At 34.9% G+C, this 20,779-nt stretch overlaps 1 protein-coding gene across 1 annotated transcript; it reads left to right on the top strand.

Moving 5' to 3' along the window:
• Positions 1 to 6,961: 6,961 nt before the first annotated feature.
• Positions 6,962 to 20,714, top strand: LOC107025802 (histone-lysine N-methyltransferase ATXR3). Its single transcript, XM_015226539.2, has 20 exons — positions 6,962 to 7,162; positions 7,334 to 9,863; positions 9,968 to 10,024; positions 11,498 to 12,613; positions 12,981 to 13,342; positions 13,485 to 14,018; positions 14,093 to 14,193; positions 15,430 to 16,477; positions 16,600 to 16,671; positions 16,808 to 16,918; positions 17,003 to 17,103; positions 17,673 to 17,772; positions 17,884 to 17,979; positions 18,194 to 18,361; positions 18,446 to 18,571; positions 18,686 to 18,739; positions 18,903 to 19,150; positions 19,239 to 19,347; positions 19,442 to 19,744; positions 20,220 to 20,714. Exons 2-20 carry the CDS (start codon positions 7,490 to 7,492, stop codon positions 20,394 to 20,396), a joined length of 7,257 nt encoding a protein of 2,418 aa, XP_015082025.1. The 5' UTR covers positions 6,962 to 7,162; positions 7,334 to 7,489; the 3' UTR covers positions 20,397 to 20,714.
• Positions 20,715 to 20,779: the final 65 nt, after the last annotated feature.

Here is a 20,779-nt window from a genome sequence, read left to right as displayed (position 1 = left end):
AAATACACAAACCACAATCTCCATATCAAACAGAACTATAACTATGAAGCGCAATTATCGAAACTGCAGTTATAGAGCTTTATTATGTCTATTATGTTTGCTTTTTTGAAATCTTCTCATATAACAATTAGTTTACGATAAATATAGTCATGTTTTTATTTACATAAAAAAACAAAAGCCGTGGAAAATATACACTGACTGTATAATATAGCTTGTTAAAAGTCATAGAAAATATACATTATTTATACAATATATCTTACCTATACATGAGTTACATATTGACAATAAATCATGATACACTCGAAAAACTAAATATAGTTTTATTATACATAAAATATACATTTTTTTATATATTAAGCATCTTTCTTGCTAGGTGAATAATCAATAACAATCGAAGACCGTTAAAATAAAATAGAGCTACCTTAACTTGCAGTTCATGACACAATGTTATTGCATGCATTTACCAATGTAAGTATTAGATTTGCAAGGCTAAAACATAGACGATCGTACTAATAATGAAGAAACTCATAAGTAGGCTGTTTTGATCAACTTTTAAGTCAATTCAAAAAGATTTTTAATTTGCTCTTGAAACATCAACACAAGTTTGTGTTATTTATTTTATAATGAACATGTTTCGTGAAAAGTCATGACCGTGATGACAACTAATATAAATCTGAAAAAGAAGGAGAAAAGAACAGAAAAATATCATCAATTCATATACGGAAAACTATTATTACTACTATATCTAGTTGAGAGCAACTTTGGAGAGCAAACTCAAATAAAAAACTATATAATTTGTATCTATATAATCATATAAATTTTGTACAACTAGGACAGACAAAACTTATAGAATGCTATAAAATCTATTTGGTCCTAAGTTGGATCTAGTGGATGCTATGAAACCAAAACCAAATTAAACAACATAAATATTTAAGGATCTATAAACTAACTCTTCTTCTTTAAAAATGTTACATTACCTTTATTCATAGGTTACATAGTGGAAGATAGAAAACTTTTATGGCAAGATCATCTAATAATATTGAATAAGGGTCATACTAGGGACCATGGCTAATGTTACATTTTATATTTATTTTGTTCGTGACTCGTAAGGTTAGAAATATTTTTTTTTTTTAATTTCGTATCATCTACATAACTGTTATTATTTTCATTGTTGTTGATAGTATAGGCGCTAACATTTTAATGTGGGTATTTTACTTTAATAATTTTATAATGTATTTTTTTTACTTGATTATTTAGTCATTACCAATTTTATTTATTTTTTGTAGCAAGGAGGAATTATGAATTTAAATTTTATCAAATCTTTTCACATTTAGAATTTTCTTCACTATTTTTCCTTTTATGAGAAGAAATATTTATCCTCAAATTAATTTTTGCCTATTTTTACTCCCTCTATAACATTAATATCCATAAAATCCTTCAACAAAAATCAGAAAAATATTTTCTTTACAAGAAAGAATATTACTTCTCTTAAAAAATAATCCATTATCATTATGGATATATAATTAAAGACCATTAACTAGATTCAGAATTTCTTTTAACACCTTAGAAGATTTTTTAATAAATGAAGCAAGAAATTGGTTTATAATATACTAAAGTGGTAGTTTAACTACATTTTAAGTAATTAATTGGCTAGACAAAATAATTTCATTATTCTTCTTGTTTTTTTTAACTCAATGGTATTATTGTAACTAGTTTAGGTTAGTTTATTTACTATTTTAAATAGTAGAAACTAGAATTTATTTTATTAATCAGTTTTTGAAATAAAGATTTGATGTTTAGGTTCCTTTATGAGTTTGAGGTCACCTACTTATTTCTTCAATTAAACCCTTTTGGTTAATTGGGTAAATTTTTTCTTATATGTATTTAATTTATCTTTTATTCTTTTAAGTTACTGTTAAAACACTTTATAGTGATAAAATATTGAATATCAACTATCATGCCAGGATCATGGAGGTTTTTCCAAAATCTTGTAAATGCTCTCTTATATGGCTTAGCTTTGAACAAAAGAAAAAAAAACGATTTTCATTTCGATCCACGATTATCATCAAAATCTCATCGGAAAAAAAATGCATCAACGATGATGAAGAATTTAATTGGTGATCCATACGATCCTCAGACGATAAACTTTGGCATTATTTGATCTCTTTATTATTATCTCATTGGAAAATTTTATTTTCATACTATCGTTTCTTTATTTTTTGCTTCATTGACTTTATTATTATGGTACCTTTCTTCCTTTTTTTGATGTGATATATTTTAAATTTATCGTCTCACTGTCTCCATGTTATTGTGGCTTATAATTACTATATATTTGATTGAAATTTTTTTCTACATTACTACGATTAAATTAGGGTCCAACTTCTTACAAATTTTAGATTAGCCAAAAATTTCAGATTTATTTTAATTAAAGTATGATAATTATATTTGCTTTCTTGCATATTTACTCTAGAATTAGGGTTTTCTTTAGTTATGGCGTTTTGAGTATTGTTTACATATTTAGATAAATAACATATAATTTGACATTTCTCTATCGAAAAAAGGTAAGTTTTATGAAATAATAATGTGCTAATAGTAAGTTAGTAACAATAGTTTATACATGTGCTTGAGAGTTTGCTATGAATATAAAAATGGTAGATGTTCCTGAATATTCTATGCATGCTAATTTTATTTTATAACTTGTTTGTATGAACAAAAAATTAATATTTTATGATAGCAAAAGTTGTTGATATCTCTGCTTATCCGTTTGGTCATAGATTTCTCAAATAATATTTGAGGAAAATATATCAAATAGTGTTTGTTAATATATTTTTGGCAAAATTTTTAAATTTTCAAATACTAGTTTTTTCTAATACTTGGGTCAAATCTCATTATTTGAGATTTTCTTAAATTTGAAAAATTACACCAAATTTTTATCTTTTACAAAAAAACATTCTATACTAGTTGTTTGTGTTGTATTTTATAATTTTTTACATCATAAACATCAAAATAGTGATGAAATATTCGGTGAATATGAAAGTGATGATATGACTGTTGATTAAAATGATGAACAATTGATTCAGGGTAACAAATTAAAGTCACGTGCTTTGTCTACTTCACGATGTATGAAATGACGTTTGTTGCACTCACTCCAAACTACCACATCTTTGGTCTCATGGACACTATTTGTTATATGTTGCAACGAAGATCCAGTTGACTTGTAGAACAAATTTATGGTTAGTTTTGATAATTTTTAAAACTTATAGGTATAAATTATAATTTTTCTAAAAAAATAAGATATATTTCACAAAGACATGGTGAAATTTCGCCCAAATAATATTTGCCATGAATATTTGTAAATTTATAGTCAAACGCTAGCTAAGTTTGGGATGAATATTGGCCAAGATATTATTAATCTTAAAACACCCCATTACTGGATTAACTAAACATAAATACACCGTGGTCACCCTGATCTTGCAATATGAGTGAAATACACCAATAATTTCTCGCCAAATTTAAAAGTGTTTTCAATATTTTTCTCGATTTTTTATTTAAAGATTCAGATTTTTTCATTAATTTAAGACTACTTACTATGTCATATAATAGATTAGAATAAATCTAAATTTAGTCAGTCAAATAAAATAATTTTTTAAAATTATCAATAATATAAAAACAAAAAAAATAATATATCAAAATTCAATGATTTTTTCAATATTTTTTTATTATTTTTGACAAAACATAGGAGTAAAAACTAAAAAGGAAACACTTCTTCAATTTTTACACAAGAAACCAAAAACCTTCTACAATGATATTTGTACCTCGTACCATCTTCCATTAAGCATACATTTTGCTGCTTCACAAACAACACAGAAAAAAAAATAATTTATGTTATTGGATATGTGAATTATCTATTCTTTATTTCAAGGCTTGTTTGATCGAAAATAAGTTATTTTAGAATTAGTTATATTGGAATAATTTATCTATCATGTATATGAGATAACTTATCACATTAGTATGATATAAATGCTGGATAAGTTATCTTAAACATGATAACTAAACAAAACACAAATTTTTTAATCTCATCACTATTTTCTTATTCTATGACTATTTTTTTATCTCTCAGACCAAACGTCCCTTAAATTGATTGGATTCCATTGCAAAAGGAACAAAAAAATATTCCTCGTCCAGGCGAAGAGGTACAATAGAACTCTCTTGAATAAGAAAACAAACCTTACGTTGATTAAAATACTTTTAAATTTTTTCATGTATTTACTTTTTATATTTTAAATTTGTTACTAAAAATTTCTGACTCTGTCGCTATTTTTGATCTCGAACACATCTTATAATTTTGGGGAGCGCGGGATTCAGATAATGAACTTTGGAACTCCCTCCAACTTAAGATATTTTCCCTCCAATTTAAGTTTCAAATGACGGTTTTACCCCCACTTTGTTTTACCAAAATGTCCCTATGATCTTTACTTTTTAAATTACTTTTCAAGATCCATGTTACCAAATGACAAAAAGAACCCTCTCTTTGTTTCAGAAACAAATATATATTTACCCTCCGGGCAGATGGTTCTAAAGAAAAATATTTAAATATACAAATTAAATGTTACTTTTGATCTTTTGATTATTCTAAACTATTCTAGTAGAAAATATTAAGTATTAAGAATTTTAGTAAAAAAATATAAATAAAGAAAAAAAGTTTTTTTAATCAATTTTTTTAAATTTTGAATAATTCACTTATTTTAAACTATGAAAAAAATCCTAATAATTTACTTAATATTGAGCTAGAAAACCCTATGAAAAAAATCTCAATAATTTTAAACAATTCATTTATTTTTAACATTGAAAAAAATCCTAACAATTTAGTTAATTTATATACTCTTTAAGAAAAATACTTAGATATATAAATGAAATGTTACTTTCCACAATTATCTTTTTGATTGTTCTAAACTATTTCCCTTGAAAAATTTAAATGTTAAAATTCTTATTAAAAGAAAGGGTAAATAAGAAAATTTTCAAAAATTCTTTTTAGTTTTAAAATATCATTTATTTAAAATTATGAAAAAATTTCAACAATTTAATTATATTTGACTAGAACTAGAAAGAGTAATCATATTTACTTTGCCCAAATTATATTTTTACTTAAGATCTATTAATAATGGTAGCAAGTTAGCTAATACTTACTATATATTTTGGATCAAATTTAACTTCAAAAATAACAAATTTTGAGAGTCTAATCTCTTAAAAAAATCCCACTGATTAATTTTTTTTATATTTAAGAAAACTCTTTAAATATGTAAATTAAGTTACTTTGGTCATTATTTTTTATTATTCTATACTATTCTAGTCGTAAATATAAAGTATTAACAATCTTATTAGAAAAAAAAGATAAACAAAGAAAACAAATCTTTAATAACTTCCTTGAATTTTGAACAATTCGCTTATTTTAAACTATGAAAAATTCTTAATAATTTACTTAATATTTGACTAGAAAATCCTATGAAAAAAGTCTTGACAATTTAGTTAATTTATATATTTTTAAGAAATATATTTAAATATATAAATTAAATGTTATTTTCCACAATAATTTTTTTGATTCTTCTAAACTATTTTCCTTGAAAATATAAAATATCAGAATTATTACTAAAACAAATGGTAAATAAGTAAATTTTCAACAATTCTCTTTACTTTTGAAAAATTCATTTATTTTAAATTATAAAAAAATCTCAACAATTCACTTATATTGACTAGACTAGAATAGTAATAATTTTTACTTGCCTAAATTATTATTTTACTGAAAGTCTATTAATAATGATAGCAAGTTAGCTAATACTAACCATATATTTTAGATCATACTTAACTTGAAAATCTATTCTTTAAATAAATTTCCAATAATAAATTATTATTTAGATTTTCATTCACAAAATTTTAATTTCTCTCAAAGTAAAATAGTACTATAAATTTACACTCAAAGATCTCAATTTTCACGTTTCAAAATCAATTCCCAATCAACAACTTGACTATTGAATCCTCTCAAATGTCAGACTAAAACAATTAGGGAATTAAGTCTACCCAAATGGTATGAAGATAAGTGTTAAAAGTTACCTCCATTTAGACCTAATTATTTCAAATTCATGTCGATGCAACATTGAAATTCGACTATTTTGAATAACATTGATGCAACACTGAAATTTTATTATTTTGAATTCAGGCCGATGCGACACTGAAATCTGACTATTTCAAATTCAGGCCGATGCGATACAAAAGTTCAACTATTTTGAGTTCACACTGGCTCGACACTGAAATCCAACTATTTCGGATCCATGCTATTATTTTGAATTCAGGCCGATGTGGTACTGAAATCTGACTATTTCAAATTCAGGCCGACGCTATAAGAAAATTCGACTATTTCGAATTCACACTGGCTCGACACTGAAATCCAACTATTTCGGATCCATGCCGCCGCCACATTGAAATTCAACTATTTCTAATCCACATCGGCGCAACATTGAAATCTGACTATTTCAGAATTCACGTCCATCACTGAAATCTAACTATTTCAGAATTCACGTCCATCACTGAAATCCGGCTATTTTGAATTCACGCCGACCACTAAAATCTGGCTATTTTGAATTCACATCGACCAGTGAGATTCGGCTATTTCGAATTCACGCCTACCATTGAAATTCGGCTATTTCAAACTCACGCCTACCAGTGAAGTTCGATTATTTTGAGTTGATGCGCTAGCGCGACGTTGGCAACACCGCGGGATAAAGCCCTTTCCATTACCATTTCCGGTAGAAATTGCCTACATAAAATTCTACAAAGGTAGAAAAGAAGGGGTAAATAGTAAGTGAGGTTTTCTCTCTTTTTTTCTTTCTTCTCAGGCCAGAAGCCCAGCCCGAAACAGAAAAGCAAAATATAATAAAACTATATAATAGCGATTATTAGTATTTTTATTATACAGAGAAAGAGAGAGAGAAAAAAGAAAGAGAGAGGCGAAAAATAGAGATTCGTTCTCTGCGAAAATCAACAATCCATTCGATCCCCCGCGCTTCATCTTCTTCTCTACAATCAACAAACTTGATTCGACTCGGAGTTTGACTCAGCTATCTTCTTCGATCTCATAACTCACGACTCAGCTCCCAATTTTCAACTGGTATGTATCTCTTTTAATAACATTATAAACCCTAGAACTGTCAATTTTACAACTATTAGTTTTCCCCTCTTTTTCAAAACCCTACATTCTCTTCTTTCTTCTTAATTTACTCGATTTTTTATTGTTTAATCTTTATGTTTCTTGTTGTATGTGTTCTCTGGATGTTTCTAGGGTTTTTTTTCCTCGGGCGGAGATTGGAATTGGACAAGCTGAATTTGTTTGGACAAGTATGAGCATAAACAACCCTGGCGAAGAAGGAAATTATTAGGGTTTGGTTCTGGCGACTGTGGTGCGGTTTTGGCGGTGGGGAAGAGCTTTGAGCTTTCCATGGGCGATGGAGGCGTTGCATGTGTGCCTGTACAGCATATTATGGAGCCTTTTTCAGTTTGTGGACCCAAGACTAACAGCAGCACGTTCAGTACTTCTTCTTTAAATTCTACTACAGCAACTGTGAAGAAGAAGAAGAAAAAGATGAATGGTAAGATGAAGGCAAAAAGGGAGAAAAAAGTAGTGAACTTGAGTTCTAAGAGTGTTGTTAAAGAAATTGAGTCTAATGGTGACGCTGGAAAAGACGAAGTTGAGGAGGGTGAATTGGGTACTTTACCTGTGGACAACGGACAACTTGTTCAGGAGAAATCATTTTCGCGAAAATACGAGATAAAGAGTGAAATTGAGAAGGGGGAGATCACACCTGATGTTAAAAGGGGTGAGTTTCTCAAAGGAAGGTGGCGCAAAGGGGAATGGGAGAAGGCTAACTATATTTCTGACAAGTCTGACAGAAAAGGGGAGTTTGATAAGAATGATACTGGTTATGAACCAGGTGAATTTGTACCTGATAGGTGGCGGAAAGGTGAGGGCTCAGCAAGGGATGATTTTAACTATAGCAGAACACGCAGGTATGATTTTGCTAAAGATAAGGGTTGGAAAGGGGACCTAGACTGGACGCCACCTTCGGTCAAGGACAAAGGCTGGAGAGATGATCGTGAATGGACGCCACCTTCGGTCAAGGACAAAGGCTGGAGAAATGATCGTGAATGGACGCCACCTTTGGTCAAGGACAAAGGGTGGAGAAATGATCTTGAATGGACACCACCTTCGGCCAAGGACAAAGGATGGAGAAATGATCGTGAATGGACGCCACCTTCGGCCAAGGACAAAGGATGGAGAAATGACCATGAATGGACACCACCTTCCTCAGGTAAGCATTCTGGGCAGAAAGATGGTGGTAGAAGTGGTGGAATTCAGCATGTGAAGAGGTTGTCTAGATATGAACCTAGCATTCCAGAAAGGAATCCAAGGATTAGTTCCAAGATTGTTGGAGAAGAAGGTTCTTCCAAGAGCGAACTGAGAAATGGCAATAATCCTGCAAGAGATTATTTCTCAGGTAATAGGTTAAAACGGCACGGTACTGATTCAGATAAAAATGACCGCAAGTTCAGGGGTGAGTATGATGACTTCTCAAGTTCAAAAAGCAGGAAACTTTCTGATGATGGAAGTCGGGCTGTATACACAGTAGATCACAGTCTGCGGCGTTCTACTGAGAAGTTGCACAAGAATGCTCCTTCTAATAGGAATATTCCGCCTGACAGGTATTCTTCCAGGCATTATGAGACATCTAAAGTTCCTTATGACAGACTTAATAGCAGTCCTCGTCATTTGGAGAGGTCCCCACGTGACCGGGCCCGCCATCTTGATAACTGGGATCGAAGCCCAGCCCGCCGTGAGAAGTCTCCCTATGATCGAGGCCGTCACTTTGATCATAGTAGGTCTCCTTATGACCGCAATCGTCATTATGATCATAGAAGCCGTAGCCCAAGTTATTCAGAGTGGTCCCCACAAGATCAAGGCCGCCACCATCATAGGAGGGACAGGACACCAAACTTCATGGAGCCGTCCCCACGTGATCGGAGTAGGACTACTTATCATCGAGACACAGGTCGGAAAAGTGGACCAAGTGATAAAAAGGATAGTCATTTTGAAGGCAAAAAGCATGATGGGAAGTTCAATAACCAAAAGGATGTTAGTATGAAAGATGCTAAGGATTCTGAGGTTAGAAGCTGTCCTGAAAATCGTAACTGCTCAATTGTTAAAAGTGGCAACCATCCAGTAAACAATGATGGTTTGCCTCAATGTCCTGCAGTGAATGCCTTGGAGCCTTCAGAGGAAAATGGAGCTGTTGAGGAGGCGGCATCTATGGAAGAAGACATGGATATATGCAATACCCCACCACATGTTACAACTGTAGCAGAAGGAACCATTGGAAAGTGGTATTACGTCGATCAGTTTGGTGTGGAACAAGGACCTTCCAGATTATGCAAGCTAAAGTCACTGGTGGAAGAGGGGTATATTGTGGCTGACCACTTTGTCAAACACGCAGATAGTGAAAGGTGGGTTACTGTTGAGAATGCAGTTTCTCCGATGGCAACTGTAAATTTTCCATCAGTTGTTTCAGATGTAGTTACACAGATGGTGAGCCCTCCCGAGGCTTCTGGTAATGTCTTGGAAGACAAGTGTGATCTAGCTCAACTTAATGACCAGGTAGCTGTGGATACTTTTCCTCCTCCATCAGAGATTGTACCATGTCATGGGGATAATTTGACTGCAGCTGAACCTTCTTCCGAACATCATATTGATGAGAGAGTAGGGGCACTATTAGAGGGATTTTCTGTAACTCCTGGCAGGGAGCTGGAGATCATTGGTGGTGAGTAACTCATGATTTTTCTTAGAATTATCTCTCTATTCATGGTAGTGCTCAGATTTTTTCTTCTGACACTTAATATTTCCGTCTGCTATTCTCTTATGCAGAAGTGCTGCAAGTGACCTTGGAGCACGTGGAGTGGGAGAAATGGGGAAGTGCTGAAGGTAAGTAATTCATTTTTTTATTTCTACTTCAACTCTATATCCTTGGTGATCATTGAAGGTGTATAGTTTTCCACTGCTCTGCCTATGTGATAAAGGAAGTTAAGTGATCATCTTTCATTGAAGAGTATGTGGAGAATATATAGCTCGTGGGGTATTACTGCCGATTTAGTTCTTAGCTCTCTGCCTAAGATAATAATTGCTGAAAACATTATCTTTCCTGTGAAGATCTGACTACTTAATATTGGTGTCATTGTTTGGTAAATTTCACGTTTGTTTAGTATACAATTGTTTCTTCACTCATTGAGGCTATGCTTGTTTACTTTCTGAAACTGGTAGCAGTAACTTTTGTTGAACGACACTGCAGTTTTCTCAAAGCAACAAACAAGCAAGTCTGAAGTCAATTGAATGTAAAGGAGGAAAATTGTGAATAGTAGCAGTTGTTAGCTTGATTGAAGTGGGGTTTAATACCATGAGATGAGATTGTTATATTTTTTTTATTTTTTGGATGAAAGGAGATGATATTGTTATGTACTTTGCCATTTTGAGTTTCAGCTAGATCTGTTTCTTTTTTGATCAGTTTGAAGTTACCCTGAGGTATCAGCTAATTTGTGCATCCTATCTAAGTCACAGTCCATTAATTTCCTTATTATTTGTAATTGAAATAATTAATGACAGTCAATATTTCATACCAATTATATATGTTTATCCCTACTAATTAAATTAGAGAAACTATGTTTGTTCGTCTGTCGTGGGGTTTTGGAGAGAAAAAGTTTGGAGGTCTGATTGTACCAAGTCTAACTTGATCTTGGATTCCTTTTCCTTTCATTTTTTTATAGATAATTTACTTTCATACCAATTATATTTGTTCATCCCTACTAATTAAAATAGATAAATTATGTTTGTTCGCCTGTCCTGGGGTTTTGGAGAGAGAGAAAGTTTGGAGGCTGGATTGTACCAAGTCTAATTGATCTTGCATTTCTTGTCCTTTCATTTTTTTTGTAGATAATTTACTTGTGTCATTGTAAAGGTTGACTAGTTATCTCCAGCACACCCAATTTCGTCACTGGCTGTGATCAGCCTTTCTCCTAACTTTTGAGACTAAAATGTTTGATTTAATTTTTTTTGGGGGTGGGGGCGGAGGAAAAACCTAAAACTACTCTTTAATAGAATTTTATGTGGTACAGGTAGATGTAAAAGATAATATCTTTACTGTGTATAAAGGCTCGTATATATGTTTTTTAGTATCTGTATCAGAACTTTTGTTATGCGGTTGATTGACTTTTCTTCTGTGTTTGGACTTGAATATATTCAGAGTTTGTTTTTTTCAGGACTGGTCCCTTATCATGTCATTTTGTTTATATGCTTTTGAATTGCTTTAACCACTTATGTTGTGTGCATCATATGCATACACTTTTTTCCATCTTGTTGGTAAGGAAGTTTATGATTAAGTATGCATTGGTTTCTCTTATGTAGGGGAACACTGGAATCAAAGTTCAGACGAGTTCTCACTTAGTTCAGAGGTGCAGAAAGAATCCACAGAGCCGAGGACCAGTGACAAGGAAACTGATTTCTTCTGCAGTGACCCAGCTGAATTGTTCTCTGGTCTGTGGTCATGCAAGGGTGGTGATTGGAAAAGAATCGATGAAGCCACACAAGATAGGCTGTGGAAAAAGAAACTTGTTCTCAATGATGGTTATCCTCTATGCCTCATGTCAAAATCTGGGATTGAAGACCCAAGATGGCTGCAGAAAGATGAATTGTACAACCAGTCACACAGCAGAAAGCTTGATCTTCCATCATGGGCTTTTACTCCTGATGAGTGGAATGATAGTAACATTGTCGGAAGACCCAATCAATCTAAACCTCCAGTGCTAAGGGGTACTAAAGGGATGATGCTTCCAGTGATCAGGATTAATGCATGTGTAGTTAAGGAGCATGGGTCATTTGTATCTGAGCCTCACACTAAAGTTAGAGGAAAAGATAGACATCCTCAGAGGTCATCACGACCATATGTGGTGACTGGTGATACTAAGAGGTCGTCAGAAGAAGCCGTCTATCGCTCGAAAAGTAGGCAGGACCAAGAATTACATGGTTCCAGCAAGAGCATCATGCCCTTAATTATTCCAAAGGATCGTCTTTGCTCAGCGGATGAGTTACAGTTACATTTAGGTGAGTGGTACTACCTTGACGGGGCTGGGCATGAAAGAGGGCCTTTCTCGTTTATTGAGTTGCAGGTATTGGTTGATCAAGGTGTTATACCAGAAAATAGCAGCGCTTTCAGAAGGGTGGATAGGATCTGGGTCCCAGTTCCTTCAAGTTCAAAGACATCTGATCTGTCAAAGATGTGCCAAACACCCAATGAGACTCTTGGAGCTTCTGAGTCAGAGTTGGAGAGTTCTCTACAAAGTGCACCTAGTGGTGCTCCTTGCACATTTCATGGCATGCATCCTCAGTTTATCGGGCATACCCAAGGAAAGCTTCATGAGTTGGTCATGAAGTCATACAAGAGCAGGGAACTTGCTGCTGCTATTAATGAGGTCCTGGATCCCTGGATAAATGCAAGACAACCAAAGAAAGAGAGCAATCCAGGTTCGTGCTCCTTGCTTCAGAAGATTCCCTTGTTAGTTTTTATTGTAATGCGATTGTCTTTAGGATGTCTGAGTCATACGCCCGCTTTCTGTTACAACTTTGTTGCATGTGATGAATGAGTCGGCTTCTATCCTTAGAATTTGAATCTCTTCCTCTCCTTCCCTGTTCCTTCTATGTATTTGTGATTTAAAGAAATTTATCTTTGTTCCAAATTATGTCGAAAAGCCACAAGCCATCCTAGATTCAGAAAGGAGAGGGTCTGTTATGCTACGAAGGACTCGATTGCTCAACTATTTTCTTCTTTTTTTTGGTCTTTCTCCCCCTTTACGTGCCTCTTCTCATTCTCTAAAGTATCTCTCTCTGATAGATTTTCGCGCCAGTAAAAAGGCGAGGTGCCATGGAAGTGAGGAAGAATATGAAATGGAAGAGGACATATCGGTATTTCAGAATGATGAATGCCAGTTTGATGATCTATGTGGTGATGAAACTTTCAATAGAGAAACCATTACTACATCTGGAATAAAAAATGGAAGCTGGGATCTACTGAATGATCGTGTGCTTGGACGGGTCTTTCACTTCCTTAAAGCTGATGTTAAATCTCTTGTTTATGCTTCTTTAACTTGTAAGCATTGGAGATCCATCGTAAAGATTTATAAGGGTATCTCCCCTCAGGTTGACCTGTTATCTGTTGCTTCCAGTTGCACTGATTCCATGATGCAGACGATAATGGTATGCTTTTGCTTTCATGACATTCTGCTGCTTATTTTCTCTCCTACTGGCTGCCAAATTGGAAAATTTTAACAAGTAGAAAATTGCCAAGAAATTACGATTCCACAGTAACACATTCTTTATTTATTTATTCTTTTTGCAGAGTGGCTACAACAAGGAAAAGATAACTTCCTTGGTTTTACGTGATTGTACCAGCATAACTCCCAGAATGCTTGAGGATGTTCTGTTTTCATTCTCTTGTCTATCCTATATAGATATTAGAGGTTGCAGCCAACTTGACGATGTTGCTGTTAAATTTCCAAATATTAATTGGATTAGGAGCAGGAGCTCGAATTTGAAAGTTAAGAGTCTCAAAAACTTTTCTGATAGAACCGCATCATCTTATAGAAATTATAGTAGTCAGGAAAATCAGATGGATGATTCAATTGGACTGAGAGACTACTTGGAAAGTTCGGACAAGAGAGAGTTTGCCAACCAGTTATTCCGCCGGAGCTTGTATAAACGTTCAAAGGCTTTTGATGCTAAGAAGTCCTCATCCATGCTATCTAGGGATGCCCAATTGAGGCATTTGGCAATGAGGAAATCAAGAAATTGTTTCAAGAGGATGAAGGAATTTCTTGCCTCAAGTCTAAGGGAGATAATGAAGGAAAATACCTTCGAATTTTTTGTTCCAAAGGTACTATTATTTTTTGCTTAGTTTCTTTCTAAATACTGTTTAGATGCTTCTAAAACCTGTCCCCCTTTCTTTAGGTTGGAGAGATTGAGGAGAAAATCAGAAGTGGATTTTATGCTAGTCGTGGCTTGAAATCTGCCAAAGAGGATATAAGTCGAATGTGCAGGGATGCGCTAAAGTAAGTTTTGCATTCCGTATTGTGTATGATTCTTTTAGTGTCGGCATATCTTTGCAACAGCAGAATTGTGTGAATTTCTGTTTTGGGAGAACAATGCATATTTGATACCTCTATTTTAACCATAATTGTACCTTTAGTTGTTCTTTTTAATCAATCAGGAACTACAATCAATCCCAAACGAGCCAGGTGAACTGTATGAATCCTTGGTCCATTGTACCCAATTATCTTTGGAAAATTTTACCAATTTAGCCCCAATAATATACAAAACTAGCCTAACTCTAGCAACTTCGTCAACCTGCAATCAATAGTATCGTGTTGCCTCATTAAAAGTGGCATATACATGTTCGAGTCTCATTTTTAAGGAAAACAGTATGTTCCGAAAGAAATATAGATCTGATAAAATCACTGTTCCCTGTTAGAAATGAGCCCTAAAAATGATGAAATACTCTTTTAGACAAAGACACGCATTCACCATGAGCCCTGGGTTTACAGACATTTAAGCCTACTCCTTTAGGATTCAAGTCACTGCGTTCGGGGAACTAATAAGCTAAAGGTGCAAAGAGGGACTGAATGAATCAGGGATAGTGAGCGGACCTGTACTGCAATTTTTTAAAGTGAGAATTTGTTGATTGCACCGAGAAAGTGCTAGAGTATGCACATAAGAAGGTGTCTGTTTGTTTCGGATAAATAAGGGATCTAGAAAGTCAACAACAGTATTACCTTTCAGTAAACCTTCATGTTTACACCAAGAATATGGAAAGATGCAGGCTTAAATTTGACCAAGTGTACTGTTGTATATTTGTTTTCAAAACGTATAATTTTCCTTCCATAATGACCAGAAATGCATTGAGAGATGGCACTCCGGAAGTCTTTAAGCTGCTTCTTTGCCCTCTGCCCGTTCCAACTGATTATAGCCTCATTCAATGTTGCTGGATGTACCCAGTGCACCCACACACATTAAGGAACATAGTCCATATATTCAATCCTCTAGGGAATGCTTTTGTCTTCCTTGCTGCTTTCTAATGCCAAAACTGCCTTTTTCTGGTTTCCTCTTAGTGTCTTTCCTCTTGTGTGGTTGATGAATGAAGGGAAAGGTTGTTGTGGAGTACTACACTATAAATTTTTTAATCTATATGGTGCAAATGGTTCTATTATTTGTGTGGCACTTCTGTTCTACTTTAACATAATTTCTGAAAATTCTGATTTCTGATTGATTCTACAAATGCTGTGGCTCAGATCAAAAAATCGTGGTGATGCCAAAGACATGAATCGCATTATTGCACTATTTATTCGTCTTGCTACTAGGTTGGAAGAAGATCCCAAGTCATTCCGTACAGGAGATGAGATGATGAAGACTTCAAAAGATGAGTCTCCTCCAGGATTCTCTTCTAGTACAACAAAATACAAAAAGAATCCTGCTAGAATGTCTGAAAAGAAATACTTCAACAGAAGCAATGGATCTTCCTATGTTAATGGTGTATCTGACTATGGAGAGTTTGCAAGTGATAGAGAAATCAAAAGACGCTTATCCAAGTTGAGGTTGAAATCCTTAGATTCAGGGAGTGAAACATCTGATGATCTTAGCGGATCTTCTGGTGATACTTCGAGTGACAACGAGAGTACTGCTTCAGAGACAGAAAGTGACTTGGATTTAAGATCAGAATGTGGAGCTGCAGAATCAAAAGATTATTTTACTCCAGATGATGGGTTTGATTCATTTGCTGATGATCGTGAATGGGGTGCTCGCATGACTAAGGCTAGCCTGGTCCCTCCGGTAACAAGGAAATATGAAGTCATCGATCATTATGTTATTGTAGCTGATGAGAAAGAAGTGAAAAGAAAAATGCTGGTTTCTTTGCCAGAGGATTATGCTGGGAAGCTTAGTGTGCAGAAGAATGGAACTGAGGAGTCTGATATGGAAATTCCAGAAGTGAAGGATTATAAACCAAGGAAAACACTTGGAGAAGAGGTGATAGAGCAAGAAGTCTATGGTATTGATCCATACACTCATAATCTTCTCCTCGATTCCATGCCAGATGAATCGGATTGGTCTCTACTGGACAAGCATTTGTTTATTGAAGACGTGCTCCTTCGTACTCTAAACAAGCAAGTTCGGCGGTTCACGGGCAGTCACACACCAATGATATATTCTCTGAAGCCTGTTTTCGAAGAGATTCTGGAAACTGCAGACAAAGATCAGGACAAGAGGACTGTACGTTTATGCCAGTTCATGCTGAATGCCATTGATACTCGTCCAGAGGACAATTATGTTGCCTATAGAAAGGTAAGGATAATGAATAATAGTTATTTCTGAAACCTAAAAAAAATATTTATTACTTCTGTATTTGGGTAAAATGCCCAGCCTGTTTCTTCCAACATTTGATGAACTTGTGACGTGTTCGTCAGGGTCTTGGGGTTGTGTGCAACAAAGAAGGTGGCTTCAGCGAGGAAGATTTTGTCGTCGAATTCTTGGGGGAGGTAGGGATAAAATGCTTTCTTCTGGATTATACCTGTACAATTCCTCCAGCTTTTGAGTATCATTTTACTTAATTTTGCTTTGAGAATTGTACATTCTAAAAGATGACTATAATCACGTCTCTCCTGAGACATACAGGTTTATCCTGCTTGGAAGTGGTTTGAGAAGCAAGATGGAATTCGCTCCTTGCAAAGGAATAACAATGATCCTGCACCGGAGTTTTACAATATTTATCTTGAGAGGCCAAAGGTAGTCTTTTTTGATATGTTGTCCATTCTATACTTTTTCTTCTTCTTCAATGTTTCCTAACCCTATAGTAACTCCTCTTGTTAGGGTGATGCTGATGGATATGATCTAGTTGTTGTTGATGCAATGCACAAAGCTAACTATGCTAGTCGAATTTGTCACTCGTGCAGACCTAATTGTGAAGCAAAGTAAGTTTCCTCCTTTGCTCTAGTGTGATTTATTTTGAACCGATATTATAATGAACCCATGTGTCACATGTTTTCGTAATTCCAAAAATAGATAAAAAAATGGAGAAGTGGGAAATCTTCTACATTAGTTGATGCAGCCCTTAGCCAGTGGGTTCATTCAAACATAGCATTTTTGACGAAGCGCATAGTTATATATCTTAAAACCCACTAAAAATTCAACAAATATTTAGATATGAACCCATGATTTTAGAAGTAAAGTTAGTGCTAAGAACCTCTTATAGATCGAACATCCTGGATCCGTCTGTACTTGGAACAAATGTCTTGACCATTTGTTTCAGCTGCTTGTGCCTTTTCCATTGACGTTTAAACTGATATTTGCTTTCCCAGAGAAAAGGACTTCCCTTTTTTGGTAAAGAAGTTGAAATACAGTTTAATGCCTGTGTTATTATGGTTTCCCCTAAGAGATGTGTTAATATGTGTGTGTTTTATGTATCATCCCCTCTTTTTTCCCCTTACTGGTTTAAATCTATAGTCTTTCTCATGACTTTTATGTACCTTTTTGTGAACAGAGTAACAGCTGTTGATGGTCAGTATCAGATTGGAATTTATAGTACACGACCAATTGCTTATGGTGAAGAGGTCACTTTTGATTACAATTCTGTTACGGAGGTGAGTTTTTAGATAATATTAAAGATCTGTTATGCTTGAGGATAGGGCCTTTCTCTTTTTTTTTCCTTTCTGTGGATAATTTTGGTTAAATGGTGGTGTCTCATGCTACAGAGTAAAGAAGAGTATGAAGCGTCTGTCTGTTTATGCGGCAGCCAGGTGTGCCGTGGAAGTTACTTGAATCTTACAGGTGAAGGGGCTTTCCTGAAGGTACATTCTCCATCTTAGTTTTGAAGAATTATCTTACTTTGGCTTCTCCTTAAGCTGTTATATGACTGAGGTTATTTGGTGTTTTGGAATTTTCACATTTTTTACTTGAAGGATGCTTTGATCATTTGAATGAGCACCTTTGTTTGGAAGTCATATTTAATGCCCTTTCAGTAGTCCTGTTTCTCCTCACCTGAATCATTATTGTTGTCTACAGGTGCTCCAGGAGTACCATGGGTTACTTAACCGGCACCAGCTGATGCTAGAGGCGTGCGAACTGAATTCAGTTTCTGAAGAAGATTACATTGATCTTGGTAAAGCTGGACTTGGAAGTTGTTTACTTGCTGGTCTGCCACATTGGTTGATTGCTTATTCAGCTCGTTTGGTATGCTTTTGCTTTGAATTGATTATAGGTTACCATTGTTCATTTTTTTAAAAGCATTTTCTGAATTATATGCTATTATTGAAGGTGAGATTTATCAATTTTGAGAGGACGAAGCTTCCCGATGAGATACTCAAACATAATTTGGAAGAGAAGAAGAAATACTTTTCAGATGTTTGTCTGGAAGTTGAGAAAAACGAGTCTGAGATTCAGGTTAGTATGCAATGCATGATGTCAGATGGAGTTCTATACTTCCATTTCTATTCCCTCTATCTGCATGTGCAAAGGTTTCGTCTTATAATTATTATCTTTTCTTGAATAATACAGGCTGAGGGTGTTTACAATCAAAGGCTTCAGAACTTGGCTCTGACTCTTGACAAGGTTCGATTCTCCTTTTTGACCAAGTCATCCTTACATTTCCTTCCGTTTTTCTTGCTTAAGAATTGGCTGCTGAGGGCTTCTTTTGATGTGTTGAGATAAAGTAGCTTCTTTTGATGTGTTGAGATAAAGTTAAATTTAAGAGCTGCTGATGTGCTTTTGGCAGGTGCGTTATGTAATGAGATGTGTTTTCGGTGACCCCGAAAAGGCTCCCCCTCCTCTTGAGAGGCTTAATCCTGAAGAGGCTGTTTCTTTTATCTGGAGAGGAGAGGGGTCTCTTGTTGAGGAACTGCTTCAATGTATGGCTCCTCATTTGGAAGATAGTATGCTAAACGATCTCAAGGCCAAGATTCGAGCTCATGATCCATCCAGGTCAGATGATCTCGAGACGGGCCTTCGAAAATCCTTAATATGGTGAGTAGTGTCAACTGTCAACCATGATATTCTAGCTATTTATTTTTATCAAAGAGCAATTTTCTTGACTTGCACATCCTTGTTCTAGGTTGAGAGATGAGGTCCGAGATCTTCCATGCACATACAAATCTCGACATGATGCTGCTGCTGACTTGATTCATTTATATGCTTATACAAAGTGTTTTTTTAGGATACGAGTATGTTACTTGATCCTGTCAAAACTTCTCTTGGGTACATCCTTTTCACTGGGCATTGTGTAGGTTTTGACTTGTATATCTTCTCTCTTTGCAGGAATACAAGACTGTAACGTCACCTCCTGTATATATAAGTCCTTTAGACCTGGGACCCAAATATACTGATAAGCTGGGACCTGGTACTCACGAGTATCGCAAGACATATGGTGAAAATTATTGCTTAGGACAGCTGTTTTATTGGTATAACCAAGCTAATGCAGATCCGGAGAATTGTCTTTTCAAGGCGAGCAGGGGTTGCTTGTCTTTACCTGAAGCTGGCTCTTTTTATGCTAAAGTCCAGAAGCCGTCCCGGCAACGTGTTTACGGCCCAAGGACTGTGAAGTTCATGCTGTCTAGAATGGTAAGCCTTTTGTTAGTTTCAGAAGAGCAGCCTCTATTTAGTCTGTTGTCTATTGCAGAAGAAACCTACAGCTCAATGCCATATGTTTTAGTAGAGAAATGCCTTCTAAGCCGAACATGCCCAATACCCTTTAGGAAGAATATACTCGGAATAATATAAGTGTGACTTAGTTGTTGATCGCATTGCTGTAATATATTGTGCTTGTCTTCTCTTGTTGTGAGTTTCTTCCTTTTTCCCCCATGCATCTCATTGTTAATCTTGGCAAAAGCCAGACACCCCACCTAACATTTAGAAGGCAACACTGGGCAGCCAATGAATATTGTGAACCACATAGGGGGCTGTTAATAATTCTGTTGTACAACTAGCTTGATAAGCTTGTCTGTATAGTATAGCTTTAGTCAATTTCAAGAGTTCCATTTATTATATACTGTGCAGTTTTCCCTCAACTCAAGTTTCTTTCTTCTTATCTTGGCAGGAGAAGCAGCCGCAGAGAGCATGGCCAAAGGATCGGATATGGTCATTTAAGAATAGTCCCAATGTATTTGGCAGTCCTATGCTGGATGGTATTTTAAACAAGTCTCCCCTAGAAAGGGAGATGGTACATTGGCTTAAGCATAGACCTGCAATCTTTCAGGCCAAGTGGGATAGATGAAATTTTTCGGAGCTGCATTAGTAGGACCACACTCGCTGTTAGGATACTGATTGCTTAGAGAAAAGGTTTTCGATGTTAGAATCGAATCCCTCCCCTTATTGGGAAGGGGGAGAATAGGTGATTGCTTCTAGTCTTTGATTTCTTTATGCTGCCTGGTTCGTCACTTGATTCTTGTGTACAGTTTCTATTCCCTTTTTCATTCTTGATCAGTTTTGTAATATGTAATTCATTGTCATGGGAAAAGAAAAATTAGTGAATGAGTTCCTAATCTTTATTTTAGATGTAAATGGATTAAGTTAGATATAGTATTTTCATTCAGTTTTGGTGCAATAATTTGTTGTTTTTTTTTTTTTAGTTTGTAAAATGGCAGATGTGATAACGGC

Source organism: Solanum pennellii, chromosome 7 (assembly GCF_001406875.1).
Source record: "Solanum pennellii chromosome 7, SPENNV200".
Taxonomy (NCBI): domain Eukaryota; kingdom Viridiplantae; phylum Streptophyta; class Magnoliopsida; order Solanales; family Solanaceae; genus Solanum; species Solanum pennellii.
The sequence above is the reverse complement of the archived record's forward strand: the minus strand, read 5'-3'. Positions and strand labels throughout refer to the sequence as shown.